The 14,570-nt window shown below is 30.5% G+C and overlaps 1 protein-coding gene across 1 annotated transcript in view; it reads left to right on the forward strand.

Moving 5' to 3' along the window:
• LOC107454903 (protein turtle) overlaps positions 1 to 14,570 on the forward strand; it is a 973,849-nt gene that overhangs the window by 344,187 nt on the left and 615,092 nt on the right. Inside the window, exon 2 of the mRNA XM_071184031.2 lies at positions 12,529 to 12,588. Within this exon, the coding sequence (XP_071040132.1) occupies positions 12,529 to 12,588 (60 nt within the window). The remainder of the gene's footprint in view (positions 1 to 12,528; positions 12,589 to 14,570) is intronic.

The raw sequence follows: 14,570 nt of genomic DNA on the forward strand, positions 1-14,570 counted from the left end.
GGCAGTTTAAAATAAAGTTATTCAAAGTAGTTATTATTCCTTAGAAATAACATTAAACATTCATGTGTAAAGGTCATTTAAAGTAATTACTTTAAAAGTCTCGATTATTGCCCTTCTGAACGAGAAACATTTAACAAATTAAAACTATCCAATCATGAGATGTATTAGGGTGCCCTCATAACGGCTGACATTATATTCATTAAAACTTCAAGCATTTATATCCAAAACTGTTACCAAAACACTGAAACATATTTCGGCCAACAGTTTCGGCTATAAATCCAAGAACTGAACGTGCTGCAAAATTTCTCGCCAAGAGTTCTGAAAATTGTCTCTCTTGGTGACAACAATTTAGCAGATGCCTGTCTTTCACGAAATGATTGAATAGCTACCCCATTAGATTAAAGTCCTTACTTAAACAAATTAACGCGCTGTGTAATTACGTCATGTTGACTGTCGGAATTAGAAGCAGGATCGAAAACAGTTCATTACTTTGAGTGGACAGTACACATTCTCTGGAAGTGAGTTAAGCACTGTCCTTATTTGCATTTCATTACTTTGGCTCTATGCAATCCTTTGTTGATGTGGTTGGATTTTTAAATTTTTATTTCTTAAAACTTATCCTTTTCAGGAGTGGATTAATTTTCTTTTGGACAAACATATTCTTTTGCATAAGTACCGTTTTTTTAAACAACAGCGATGTCTGCTCGGGCTGTCCTGAAAGTGACAGGAAATAATTAAATTTTATGTTGTTTGTTCTTTGTTATTAAATATTTGATGCTAACAAACTTTTTCTAGATATCCTTAAAAATAATCATCTATGGAAAACCATTATAAAAATATTATATAATGAATCATTAATTTGGTTCAAATTTAATTAGTTTGTTTTCAAACTATAACTGCTTTTGGATCAAATCTCGTGATCTAAAAGCAGTTATAGTTCGAAAACAAACTAATTAAATTTGGACCAAATTTTGATCAAATTTTGTGATCTAAAAGCTGTTATAGATGCAAACCATAATAAAAATATGATATAATAAATCATTAATTTGGACCAAATTTTGATCAAATTTTAATCAAACTTTGTGATCTAAAAGCTGTTATAGCTGCAAACCATAATAAAAATATGATATAATGAATCATTAATTTGGTCCAAATTTAATTAGTTTGTTTTCAAACTATAACTGATTTCAGATCAAATTTTGTGATTCTACTCTCTTTTTTGTATTCTCCGTAAAAAGAGAGTAAATCAATAAAAAATGCTGGAGATTCTGAGATCCGTGTTTAGTAGGGAGGAATAGGCTAATAAGGAAAAACATAAGCTGCTACATAGACGATTGAGTCAGTGCCTCAACCTCTTACTTATAACATACGTCTACATTTAAATAGAGAACAGAATTATCAAGAGGAATTCACATAATGCTGAGAACAGATGCAGATATAAATTAAATCTTAAAGATTTATTTGATGAAATTGTCAGGTATTTGAAAATAGAAATATCCTCTATATTATACAACTGAAAGGATACACACATTTTGCCGCGGCAAGTAGAACAGAGTGCAAGAAAACAAATAATTCATGCCATCTTGCACTCGAAAGTGTACAATGTACTGATTGTATCCGGAATACGCCAAAATAGGCGTTTTTTAAGGCAACATTAATTCATGAATGGTGTAAATGTGTTTGAGCTTGATGTTTTGATTTGGTGTTTAGATTTAATTAAGCTCTTTAAAGGGTGCTCTTTAAGCTCTTTAAAGGTGGGTTAAAGGAAAGCTTGTTTTGGTGCAAATTTAAATTTAAGTTTTCTTTTCTATAATTATCTTATTATGGAAAAGAATAATAGAATAATTAATTTCCATAATTATAATATTACACCGAATTTGGAGAGATATTACACAAGATCTTTAAAGCGTATTCAAACGTTTGATAGGAATCTTTAAAAAAAATAATCCATTGAAAACCATTAAAAGAGTTCCGATTTTATTCCTTTGTCTTATTAAACTTAGTTTGATCTAATATATGCTTAATTAGTCACTAATTTTAATTTGGGGATTTTCAAACCATCACTACTTTTAGACCAGTATGTGACTTGGTGATTAAATATTGTGATTAGTTTTACTTAATTCTTTATTCTTTGTAGGGGAAAAATAAGAGGTGGGGAGTGTGTTGAGATTCGAATTTGGTGAGGAGAAGAGAAGTGCTAAACGCATTACCACTTTTTAGATGTCACTCAATAAGTCTTATCTTTTTAAAAAATATAGAAGATTGCAACCGTCTTTAAAAATTCAGAATTAATCGTGAAATATTAAGATGCATAAGAAATGCTATAAAATAACTTTAAAAATTTGCACAGTTTTAAAAGTCGTCTCAAACAGTATTTTCAGATGACATTTTTGTTATAAAATACTTTACAATAAAACACAGGGCAATTGGTTGACTTGGCTTTAAGGTAATCTTTGGCAAAAACCTCCTTTAAAGGGATGAAAGCAACAGCTTTTTCAAGCAAGCTGTATAGGAAGGGATTTATGTATTTCATAAAAAGGGTGGTGAGTTTGCAAGACAAATAACTCATGGTTCTCGCCTTGAGTGACATTTATGACAACCCTATCTTTTGACTTTACACGCTGGTTGGCGAGGAGAAAAAATCTGAATCGTTCCGTCAAAGATTTTTGATATTAAACCAAGGCTCCTTTTTCCACTTTTCGAAGGCATTCCGCTGCTCTGGGGCGTAAAAATTACATAGTAGTGATAAATCCATGTAAACGGGAAGGCTCCCAGCATAAATTCCAATGTCCAATAAAGCGTAAAGGCCCGTGTAGCTAGGCGGTGAAAAAATAGCTACTAAATTCAACTGATTTATGATGACTTTGGATATTTTTAAAGTGTAATATGTAGGTAAAGGCATAAGTTTAGGGGCTTTTCGGGTTTTTGTTTTTAGTAGCACAGATTTGTTTTCTAGTACAAGGTATGTAGTCTTGATTTATGGAGAAGTGCTTTGAACAAATAAATCTTTCCCGTGCCTATTACGTTTAAATCTTACTGTTCTCCTTTTTAGAAATTACATCTTCCGATTTACTTGAGGGCGCTCGAAACATGCCTTGTTTTTATGTAATCTTAAAGATGGGAGTTATTTAGATTCACCCAGCGATTGCTGCTTGTATATCATTCTTTCTTGTAAGATTCAAAAACAAATATTATTCAAAAGAGTTTTGTGTTTTATGACAAATGGTGCATTGCTTAAAAGAATTTGGAGCTACAAGTTAAGAGGAAAAATAGAAGCATTTTCCTTATATGGAATAGAAATAGAAATAAGTTAAGATATTTATGAGAACGAAGTATACTAGATTTTTTTTTAAATTAAGAATTTTACTATGCAATAGTTTTTTTAATGTGTGCTTCACTAAATAATATTAGTTGAAATATATTTTTAAAGAGGTAAATTTATATTTATATTTATTCATATTTTAAACGTATAAGACGTTATTGTTAGTTAAAGAATTATATAGAGCTGAATTTTTTTTCTTTCATAATTCGTGATGAATTTCTTGCAATATTTATATTGAAAATGCTATTGAGCATGAAATGAAATTTGGGAAAAATACAAATGCACTTTGCTATAAATAAATTTACTTTTTTTGAAACAGATTTTGTATTTCTTTATTTTGAATGTATGAAAAAGCCCTGCTTTAATCCCTTAAAAGTCTTATTTTTTCTTTTAAAAAATGTTATAAAAGAGATTAATTTTTATTCAAGGAAATTATGTTAAAAAAGTTTTATGTACAATGTTGGCATTCATTTTTTAAATTTTTTTAGCTCGGAATTTAAAACTCAACGTGTACTCCATATATAATCCATATGTCTGTGTAACTCTGACTTCATAATGTACACAATATTAGAAAATCACAGGACACAAACCGAACACAAGAACGCAAACCATGTGTATTCACTAAGAGCGTAAGCTGCTGAGCTAAGAGTACGAAATGCGTATCCAAAATAGATACCTCTGGATAGTGCTGACATCTAGTTTTTGAAAAAAAATATCTCCAGTTACATCAAAATTGGTCTGGTGCAGCAGTGTGCAAAAAGGAAATGAAAAAATTCCGGGCACATGAGATTTGATTTTTCCAGATGTATTCTTAAATCATAATAGTTATATTGAAGTTTTTAAAAAATATAATGACTTAATAAAAGATAAACTCCCTATTTGAATTGTTAGTCTCGTTAATTATTAGGTGAATTTCTGCCAATTTATTTTCACTTATTGAATCACAAAATCAGCTTTCTTTTGGTTGACTTTATTTCAAGCACATGTGATAATTTTTCACATTCAGGTAATCGTCCATTTCGCTACAAAATGATTTTGCTTAAAACTACTATAATTTTTTGTTTTATCAACAAATTGTCCCTTGTTTTCAATTAAAATATCGACTTTAAGAGGGGGAAAACATGTGTTATGAGATGCAATTACGGGGGGGGGTTGGTGAGCGAAGTTAGGAGAAAACGGAGATGTGTTGAGTCTGTCAGAAAATTCCAGAATATGTTAAAATTTACCTTGCCTACAAAAAAAACCGAAAAGATTTTATTAGATACCGATAAAGTTTAATAAATGCAGTTATAATTTTGATATGAGTTTAGTAATAGAAGTTTTAATCTAAAGCAACCAAAGGTTTGACCTACAGCAAAATAATGTCCTTTAAATAAGTAATAAATACGCAAATTTTTTATTATGTAGTAACAATATGAGTTTAAGAATCAGTCTACTTGGTGTTAATGACATTAGAATAAATTGTGAATATCTTCATTTAAATATTCAAAGTCAAGTTAAAGAATTACAACCTAAGACAATCTAGTGTTATTGAAATTAAAATAAATATTGAATGCATGCATATCCTGAATTAAGTAAAAAAATCTTAGGTTTAACACAGAACAAAGAAGCTTTACTGAAATTGAAAAAAATGGTTTCATGCATTTCCCGAATTATCTAGAAATGACCTTTTAAGCATTAGTCCTGGTTCTATTTTCACTGATTTTCTAGGAATAGAAATATGAAGAAAAAAAATTTAAAAAAGGAAAAAGATTTTTCCCATTTTATACAAAGGGAAACTGGTCAGTAATAGAGAAATGTCGATACAATTTGTCCCAGGGGTTTCTCACTTGCAGGATTAATTTGAGTTCATATAGCTATATAATCTTATAAAAACTTATAATGGATACACGCATTTACTGAATTAAGAAGTAACTACTGAAGGTTTAACATAAGGCAACCTATAGTGTTAATTAAATTAGAATAAAATATGTATTCATTTAAATTCTCCAAACAAATTTAAAGAATTTATTTAAAAAAAAATAAAAATCTTTACACATCGATATCTGTTATGAGCTAAAATCTTTCAATGTAGAACAACAATACAATTATCCTATAATACAGAACTTACAGAATTAAAGATTCAGGGAAGAGAAAGGATCCGGCAATTCTGGAAGATTTTGTAAATAATCCGAATATTTATAAACATCTAATCTCGTAAAATATTTAACCGCTGTTGCAGATTCATCATGGCGTAAAAGCTCTGAAACTAAAGGTTGGTTAAATACTTTCTACGATCGATTTTTCGCCGCGATGCAAGCACAGATGGCTCTTCACAAATTTTCTTTTGGCTTCGCCTCAGCTTTATTAATAACTAAATGTTTTCCACGGTATGTCCTTCTAAAATGTGCGCATCTTTCTGTCAGGTTGCCTAGAACTTTTCAAGAATATTTGCGTGAACATTGTCATATTAATTTTATATGGGGTAAATAGAGCTAGAAGATAGATCACCAGTATCTGATGGGAATTTGCATTGCTATTAGGTTTTCTTTCTGGTAACTTCAAGAAATGGAGATCTGTAGGTTAGGAATTTCAATTACTGACCAAAGATAAGTGGATTATAAAGTTTTGGATGTCTGTTTAATATTTCCTAGAGTTTCATGAAATTTTTAATTAAGTTTTATTTTTTTTAATTCAATCAAAATTTCAATTACTGGGTAAAAATTTACAGACTTGAACGAATTTTTTTCTCGATCTGATGTATTTTCATTGTCTAAAATGAGGTGGTTTCTTACAAAGTTCCATGCATTCTAAATACAGTGCAGTAGTTATAAAAAGGTTAGCATGGAGCTAACTCCGTCTTGCCTCCTGTTATTTTGTAGTTATTAGCTACAGAATCTCCATTGCTGACTATTTAATATGCTTTATGAAGTTAAAAAAATCGCCATTGTGACTGTAAGTTCAATCATGTGCAAATTGTATACTTTTATTATCGAATTTATCAAACTAAACAAATTTTGGATACCGGTGAGACATTAATAATGTTTTAAAAGTTAGTGATAATATTTTAAACTGGGCATTATTTCACTTTATTAACTATGATTACTTTGTTACGAGTATAACAGAACTCGTATTACATACTCGTTGCTTGTTGCCTTTAATTGCCATCTTCAATTTTTATGGAATGGTTGGTGACCCCACCATGAAAACATTATCCAGCAATCATCAAAATATATTTAGCGGTATCTATTTTATTAAAAGCTTATCAAAAGTAATTAAATCTGAATCAGAAAATAACCTAATTTATGCCCTCTTGATCGATGAGTGCCAAAGAAAATGGACCAATCCGAATTACTTTTGATCTAATGGTAGGATCTTCACGTTCTAGGACCCAATCTTAATGACTCGATGGGGTGACCTCAAATATGCTAATTAATTAGTGTAAACGATATTTTCAGTAACGAAATCATACGCAAAAACGTACTTTCTCTAAATAAACATACTTTCTTTCCGATACCAAACAATGGGGACCATATTTCCCAGATTGAGGGTATCCCCCATATTTTGGGAATCAAATTTCCGATACCGTTGAAAACAAGGCATGTTTATTCGTAAACTAGTACGCTTTTGTGTCTAATTTTGTAATTTTTAATATCTCATGCACTAATTACTCGTAGGTAGCATATTTAAGATCACACCCTCGAACCATTAAGATGGAGTCCTTGAACGGAAAGATACAATCATTAAGATCAAACGTTATTCAAGGTGGTCCATTTTTTTCAGCACTGTGCATGCGCATTAAATGCTTTGCAGTATTAGAAATCGCTCAACAAAAAAGTGTAATTGACTCGTACTCTTGAATCAACCAGGCTCATATTTTTTAAATATTTTACTGACTTGCAGGAAATTGATACTTTATTGAAAAATACATCAGTTAGCTTCTTATGCACAGAAAGTCCCTGAGACATTAAAAGGAAGCTATTTTCCTCATTTGGCACTCGAGAGTTATTTTTATTTTTCTAATATTTACGAAATGGTTAACAATTTTACTGTCTATACATATATATGTAGCGTATAAAAAGTGATAATTACATTATAATAAAAAATTAAAAAATAAGAAGTTTCTAAATTTAACTACAAAATCTGTAGAAAAAATAAATAGCTCACGGATACAATCTTATGACATATATATTTAAAGAATTTCTAAAAAAATATGACATTATTTCCGCGGAATCTTCGCGTGTTTTCACGAATAGATAACGTACGAAAATGGCATCCCTAAATCATGAAGTTTTTTATATCTTTTAAACTCTTGTTTGTGAAAATTGACGCCATGAAGGAATCGTCATAATTGAAAGAAATTTACTACACAGTTGAGTGGTAGTGGTACAAATAAATGTCTAAACTTTCAAAGCAAGCAATCCATAACAAGAGATCGAAATCAGTATTTTGTGTAGCCACCACGCACCGCAATAAGCGCTGCTACACGACGTGGCATGGAGTCAAGCAAATTTTAAATGTCTGTCTGAAGAAGAGCATTCCATATAGTTTGTATGCGTACCCAAAGTGCATCTGTAGAAGCAACAGGACGAGGATCATGAGCGAGGCACCGACCAACGAAATGACACACATGTTCAATCGGTGACGTATCTGGAGAATACGCAAGCCATGGAAGAAACTGTACCTGCCGCAATGCAAGGAAGGATTGAACAGTCCTAGCAATATAAGGGCGGGCATTGTATTGTTGAAATACAGCGCCTGGCAAGGCTTGAAGGAAGGGAACAGCTTGTGGGACTGTAAAGTTTCACTGATGCGAAGGTTGTTGTTCAGATTACCCACAATTCGTAGCAATTGAGATCGTCCATGCTATGTAATGGCACCCCAGACCATAACTCTGGGTGCTCGTCTACAGTGACGTTCGATAATGCACACTTAAAGGTAGCGTTCACAGGCATAGCGTCTGACACGAATGCGGCCATCAGGCACCACAAATTAAAGCGGGATTCGTCAGAAAACACGATATGCTGCCAATCAGCACGCCAGTCCATATGCTGATTGGCCCATTGTAGCCGCAGGCGTCTATGGTTTAGCGTGATGGTGATCCTGTATAAAGGAGTCCTTGCGCGCAATCCACGCCGCAGTTGACGTCTACGAATTAATGAAGCACACAACGAAACACCTGTAGCTATTGACCACTGTGCTGCCAGTTGTCCAGAGGGAGCCGTACGGCCTGTCAGCGCCATGCGGACCTGGTGTCTATCATCGCGAGCTGACGTGACATTTCGGGGTCCACTCCCGGATTTCCGAGTTGTTTGACACTCGTCCGTCCACTGCTTTCAAACACGCATCACTATGCTGCTTTTACGCTGCACACGAGCGGTTACTGCACGATGAGACAATCCAGCTTCACGAAGACTGATGATTCTTCCCCTTTCAAACACCGTAAGTTGTTGAAATCTCGCTCTCTTTCGTCGAAGAGGCATAAGTAACGTCTGAGCTGACGTTTACCACTAGCAGATAACCACCGATAACCATACACGCCTCGCTACAACCGTCTATTTATTCGGATCCATCCGCCGTTCAGAGGGCGCTGCTCAGCATACGCATGCGCTACGGGTCTGAAATTCTAATCATTTGCATATTATACTCTACTTTGCATTTCCTGAAAATTTCAGCTCACTCGCATAAGTCCTTCGTGGTGTTGCAATTTTCACAAACATGAGTTTAGAAAGAAATAAACTAAATCATCATCATTAATCATCTTTGACGAACAATAATTTATTAAATAAATTAGCATTTCGTTATTCGCTCTATCCCCTTAATAACATATTGAATAAAATAAATAATGTTTAATGTAATGTTAATAAAATAAATAATGTTAATAAAATAAATAATGTTCAACTGCTTCTTAAAAACAGTTTTATTTTTATTTCTTGATTTAGCTCTAACTGCTAATTTCGTATATGTAGCCATATCACTTTTAAATTAGTTCAGCACGTTAAGTCTGTAAGGAAACTAAATTTACAGTTTTATATTTATTTCGAAACGATGTTTTTTGCTAGTCCAACTATCTATAATTTGCTCAAATATATGTCATACGTGGCTTAAGAAGGGTCCAGAAAGAGTCTCTCAGGATATGTCAATCATAAGACCCAGAAAGCCTGTAGCGTTCCGAACTTAGAGCAAAAAGGATCAATCATACATGATTGATCAGATGCCTTTTCTTAACAACAATTTTAATGAGTATAAAAACCTAATAGTTATTCTTATGCAATCAGTTGTTTTAAGTTAATACTTGTGAGATTTTTGATTTTTGACAATATATAACTTAGAGAAGACCTTGTTTAAATAGTGACGCAACAATAATTATTTTTCCATTTTGAGATACAGAGGTTTAAAATCAAATAAATATAATTTTTCTTCTATTTTGTCTTATTCTTGTTGTCTTTAACTGAAAGGTTAAGTTAAGTTGGAAGTTTATTAATTTTGAAATAAGATAGAGAATAATTTAAACGTGTTCTATGGACAAGATGTTAAAGTTAATTCCCTTTCTTTAATATGCAGATCTTGCCTTGAATTCAAATAACTTCTTTGTGTTATGTAGCATATTCAGTTCTTTAAAAAAATTAAAGCCATTATTCCAATAAATGTGTTATACTTCATGAGATTTGTTTGAAATGTTTAAGAAAAACTGATATTTGGAAAAAGGAATTTTTAATGATACGAGTTTGCAAGTAAAAATGGTACGTATATATTTAGGAATGATTTACGCAACGCATTTTTTATCCGATAGTTGGTTGATGTACAATAATATATATATATATATATATATATATATATATATATATATATTAATTTAAAATTATGATGTGTAGCTGAATTGGAGTATTAAGTAACAGAAAAATGAAACGCGAATTGTATTTTGAAGTGAATGTGTTCAGTTTAACCTACCAATTTCAGTTACTTATTTGCTTTAATTTTTTCTATTAAAAATATAATAGAAGGCAAATTGGAGTCATTTAGTAACATAAAGTTGAAATATGTACTCTATTTTGAAATAAATATTCTAATTTAATACGTTATATCCAGTTTCCTTAAAACAATTTCATCAGTCTTAAATATATGGATATTGTTTATATTTTCATAGAATATCTATGCATCTCATTAGTTTACGCTTAAATTATTATAAATTTAATGATAAAATATATTTTATTAAAAAAAAATTGGATAAATATTTCTTTTTACTTTTAAGAACGTTTTATAGCAATTTGAAAGAAAAATAAAGTCATACATGTTTAAAATTTCATTTGGTAAAATAAACTGAAAAGACTTTGTACATTACCTGATATTTACGACTATCTTTTTTATTTTTCCCTATGTAAAACAAAACATATTATATAAAAAGGAAGAACTGGGAATGATTTATGACCTTAAGACTTGTGCTCCAGAAATTGAGATGCATCATGGTAAAAATAAAATGTATATATGTATATAAAAAAAGGGAAAATTTCTGAAAAAAATGGAAAAGAGAGAAGAAAAAATCACCAAGATACACATAACAACCTGTAGACGTGTTCTGTTACCAACCTTTGGGAATCATAAAAAAGGTGTAAGAAATCCCTTTGCAAACATTAGTAAAAAATTCTTCTTCCGCTGTAAAGGAAAAAAATGTGAAACAAAAATACCTATGAAAAATCAAAACAAATGGTAAGGAATTTCTGAAGCTGACATTTTGTGGATAAATAAATATCAAAAATCTGAGTTAAAACTTTATTTCCTAATGTTGTTCGAAGAAAGTGATTTTTTTTATATTCAAAACGTAATGATTTCGTGAAACTTTCAACGTTTGATTTTGTTTCGGATAACTCCGATTCAATTATTTAGTGATTTATAAACAAGGCATTAAGTCGAATGACTTCAGTTTAATTTAAATTTATATATTTTATAGAAGAAAATATTTTTTGAGAATTTAATTTTATTAACATGCTCAAAAATAAACTCTTACAAGTTACAGTTTAAAATATATTGAAACACAGATAATATAAAAGATATCAATATGTTTAGAAGAACGAGTTAATCAAAAACTTCTTAACAATCGTATCTTATGTGCGTTTTAAATTTAAAAGAGATATCAAGGTCAGAGGGAATAAAATAATCGTGCTCACCAAGAATCAATTCTGACACATTCTGTATCCTTTTACGAAGATTTCAATTATTTCGCTATATATTTTTACTTAATACAAAAAGAGGAGCAAAGCCATGTGGAACATAAACAAACTAATTATGCATCAAAGTTGCCAGGTTTATAAAACAAAAATATATCATGGTTGCAATAAAACACATAACCAAATAATAAATTTAAGTTAAGTAAAAGACGTAGACAAGAAATAATTATATTTTAACAAATGTGATGTGCAATGCGGTGCTGTATTTCATTAACTTCACGTTAATTGACAATTTAGCTTCTGTGGAGAAAAACTCAACCTTAAGTCGCCATTTTGATGATAAATGAAAGCCACAGAGACATAGAGGATAGAGCATTCGCCTTCCAATAAAGTGAACCCGATCCTAATCCCAGAGATGGCTGGTCGGTTAGAATTCCGCACTCGGCTCGCATCGACCACAGTGCTGATGTAAAATATCCTCTGTGTATGCTCAGTTGATGGATCATGGGTTAGAGCCCACTTGCCATCAGGCTAACCTTGGGAGGTATGCATAGTTTCCCTCTTCATGTGAGGTTAATGCGGGTTGGTTCCATCAGAATGTCCTCCATGAGTTCAAACTTCCCCCAATACTTGATCTATGAATTCAAATTTCTCCCAATATTTGATTCATGAGTTCTCTTGTCTTCTGGATTGAGTTCAAAATTACAAGGCTACAGAGTTGAACATTGGCAGTCCTGAAAACGGGGTCGGCTGTTCAACAACGTTTTTAAAATAAAATGCTGACGTCATAGATCACATATGTGGGTATTATTGATCATCTTCCTTAAGTGCAAATACCCAAACATTCGAAACTCACAAGAGTTACAAAAAACTGCATATTATTCGATAAAAAATTACTATTTTAGGAAAAAACACCTTTGAGAAAGAGTGATTCTTCAAGCAGAATAGTTTAATATTGAAAAAAAGTATTCCCCCACGAAAAGGCATACACAATTTCATATTAATTAAATATTAACTAATTACAATATTATATATTTTAACATAATTCAATGTTATTTTCAGGAGAGAAGACGGTAGTCACTTCGACCATCAGCGAAGTAGGAATGCGACAAATCCAATTGGGTAAGTGAATAACCTATCTTCCACTTTCACACTGCATGAATTATCCAATAACACAGCCAGCGTGATTTCTGCCTAGAACGCATCTTTCGAAGCAAAGCTTATGCTCTAACTCTGCTGAATAGACTATATTCTGCAGTGGCGTTAGTGTGTTGGATAAGTAACTAACATCTGCGACCTAAAGATAGAAAGGACTAACACGCAAATAGTTGAAATTATGTTCAGGCTCAGAGATAATTAGGATAATTCCTGCTAAGACTGAATGTAAAATGGATTCACGTTGTTGAAATGAAGTGTATTTGCGCTGTTTGAGTTATTTGATTGAGATATTATTTACGTTTAAGTTGTCTGAAGTAGTTTTAAATGTCTTCAGGCATAAAATATTCGATCGTTTTATAATTATTTGATTTCGTTGCTTCTCTTATAATTTATGTAGTTTTCTTGTACTATTCGAGGGTTATCAGCAAAAATGGTAATATGTAATGGTAATAAAATAATATTCACTAATATTTTAAAGTAGTTTTTCCTTAGTTTGCAGTAATTTTTCGAAAAAAAAAATTAAAGGAATTTTTGTTGATGTATTCCCCAAACGAATCGTAAAAACACTTTGTTTAATTTTTAACTTTAATACAGACTTTCGTTTATTCATTATAAAAAACGTTATTAAATAAGAATTAAGTTGAACAATTTCATAATTACACTTTAGCACTGTTTTAAAAAAAATAATTTCTTCGGTTTATGAGTTAACTAATTACGAAACGGAACATCAAAGCAAAAATTTTACACTTTAAAAAAAGAATAATTAAAATACTTTTTTTACGGTACTCTTTAAAAATATTTAAAATATTTTATGTGAAATACGTCAACTGAAGAAAACGCATGTAATTAATATTTTAAGTACCCTAGTTGAAATATAATTCAATTAAGGAATTATTCCTTGTAATTTTTTTCCGGTATAGTCTGATTTTAATTTTCCCCATGTGTTAATATGTAAGAGTTTTTTTTTTAATTAGTTTAGAATGAAAAAACGAAATAGTTTAGAATAAACCTTGACGTGCTGATACTTCGACATTTATTGTTTGATATATATATATATATATATATATATATATATATATATATATATATATATATATATATATATATATATATATATATATATATATATATATATATATATATATATATATATATATATATATATATAAATATATATATATATATATATATATATATATATATATATATATATATACATTCTTATTTCAACGAAAACTGAAATACTGCCATGCAATGGAAAAAAAACAACGTATTTTTTTTTGTTTGTTTTATTTTTCTATCGATCGATGGTATAACAAAGCTACACGTATTTAAGACTGAAACTGCATTTTTTGAAAACCAAATTTTCGACTAAAACTAAACAAGGATTTCTGAAATTGAAGAATTTATTTATTAGTCTTTTTAATGAAATTAAGCATGTCATTTCAGTACCAAACTTACTCTATTGTTCAAAAATTTGCCTGAAACTTACTATATATAATCTTTAGAATTGTTTAAAAAAATCTATGCCAAGTTTAAAAAAGGAAATTCTGACATCAAAGACGCACCTAGTTCATATTGTCCTGTTGAGCTCAACAGAGATGAATTAAACTCGCAGCAATCAAAAAGGCATCTGATGGCAATAAAAGCTAATATTACCGTAATTTAAATTTAAAAAAAATAAAAATAATGCATGAAACTTTGTTTCCAACCCAGTATTTGAACCAGATGGTAAATTTGCATTTTTTAATTTCCCATAAAATGTGCGCAGCTAAAGCAAAGTATATGTAAAAAATAAACGTATGCATTTTTAATTTAAAAAAAAAATGGGAAATATAAGTACTTAAATTTTTTGAAGAACTGTAGAAAATAAATCACTACTGAAAAATTATAACAGTTAAAAGATGGTCAAAACATTTTTTTGTATTAATCTCTTGTATACTAAC

This window comes from Parasteatoda tepidariorum, chromosome 10 (assembly GCF_982258835.1).
Source record: "Parasteatoda tepidariorum strain Cologne lab strain chromosome 10, Ptep-v5.0, whole genome shotgun sequence".
NCBI classification, from domain to species: domain Eukaryota; kingdom Metazoa; phylum Arthropoda; class Arachnida; order Araneae; family Theridiidae; genus Parasteatoda; species Parasteatoda tepidariorum.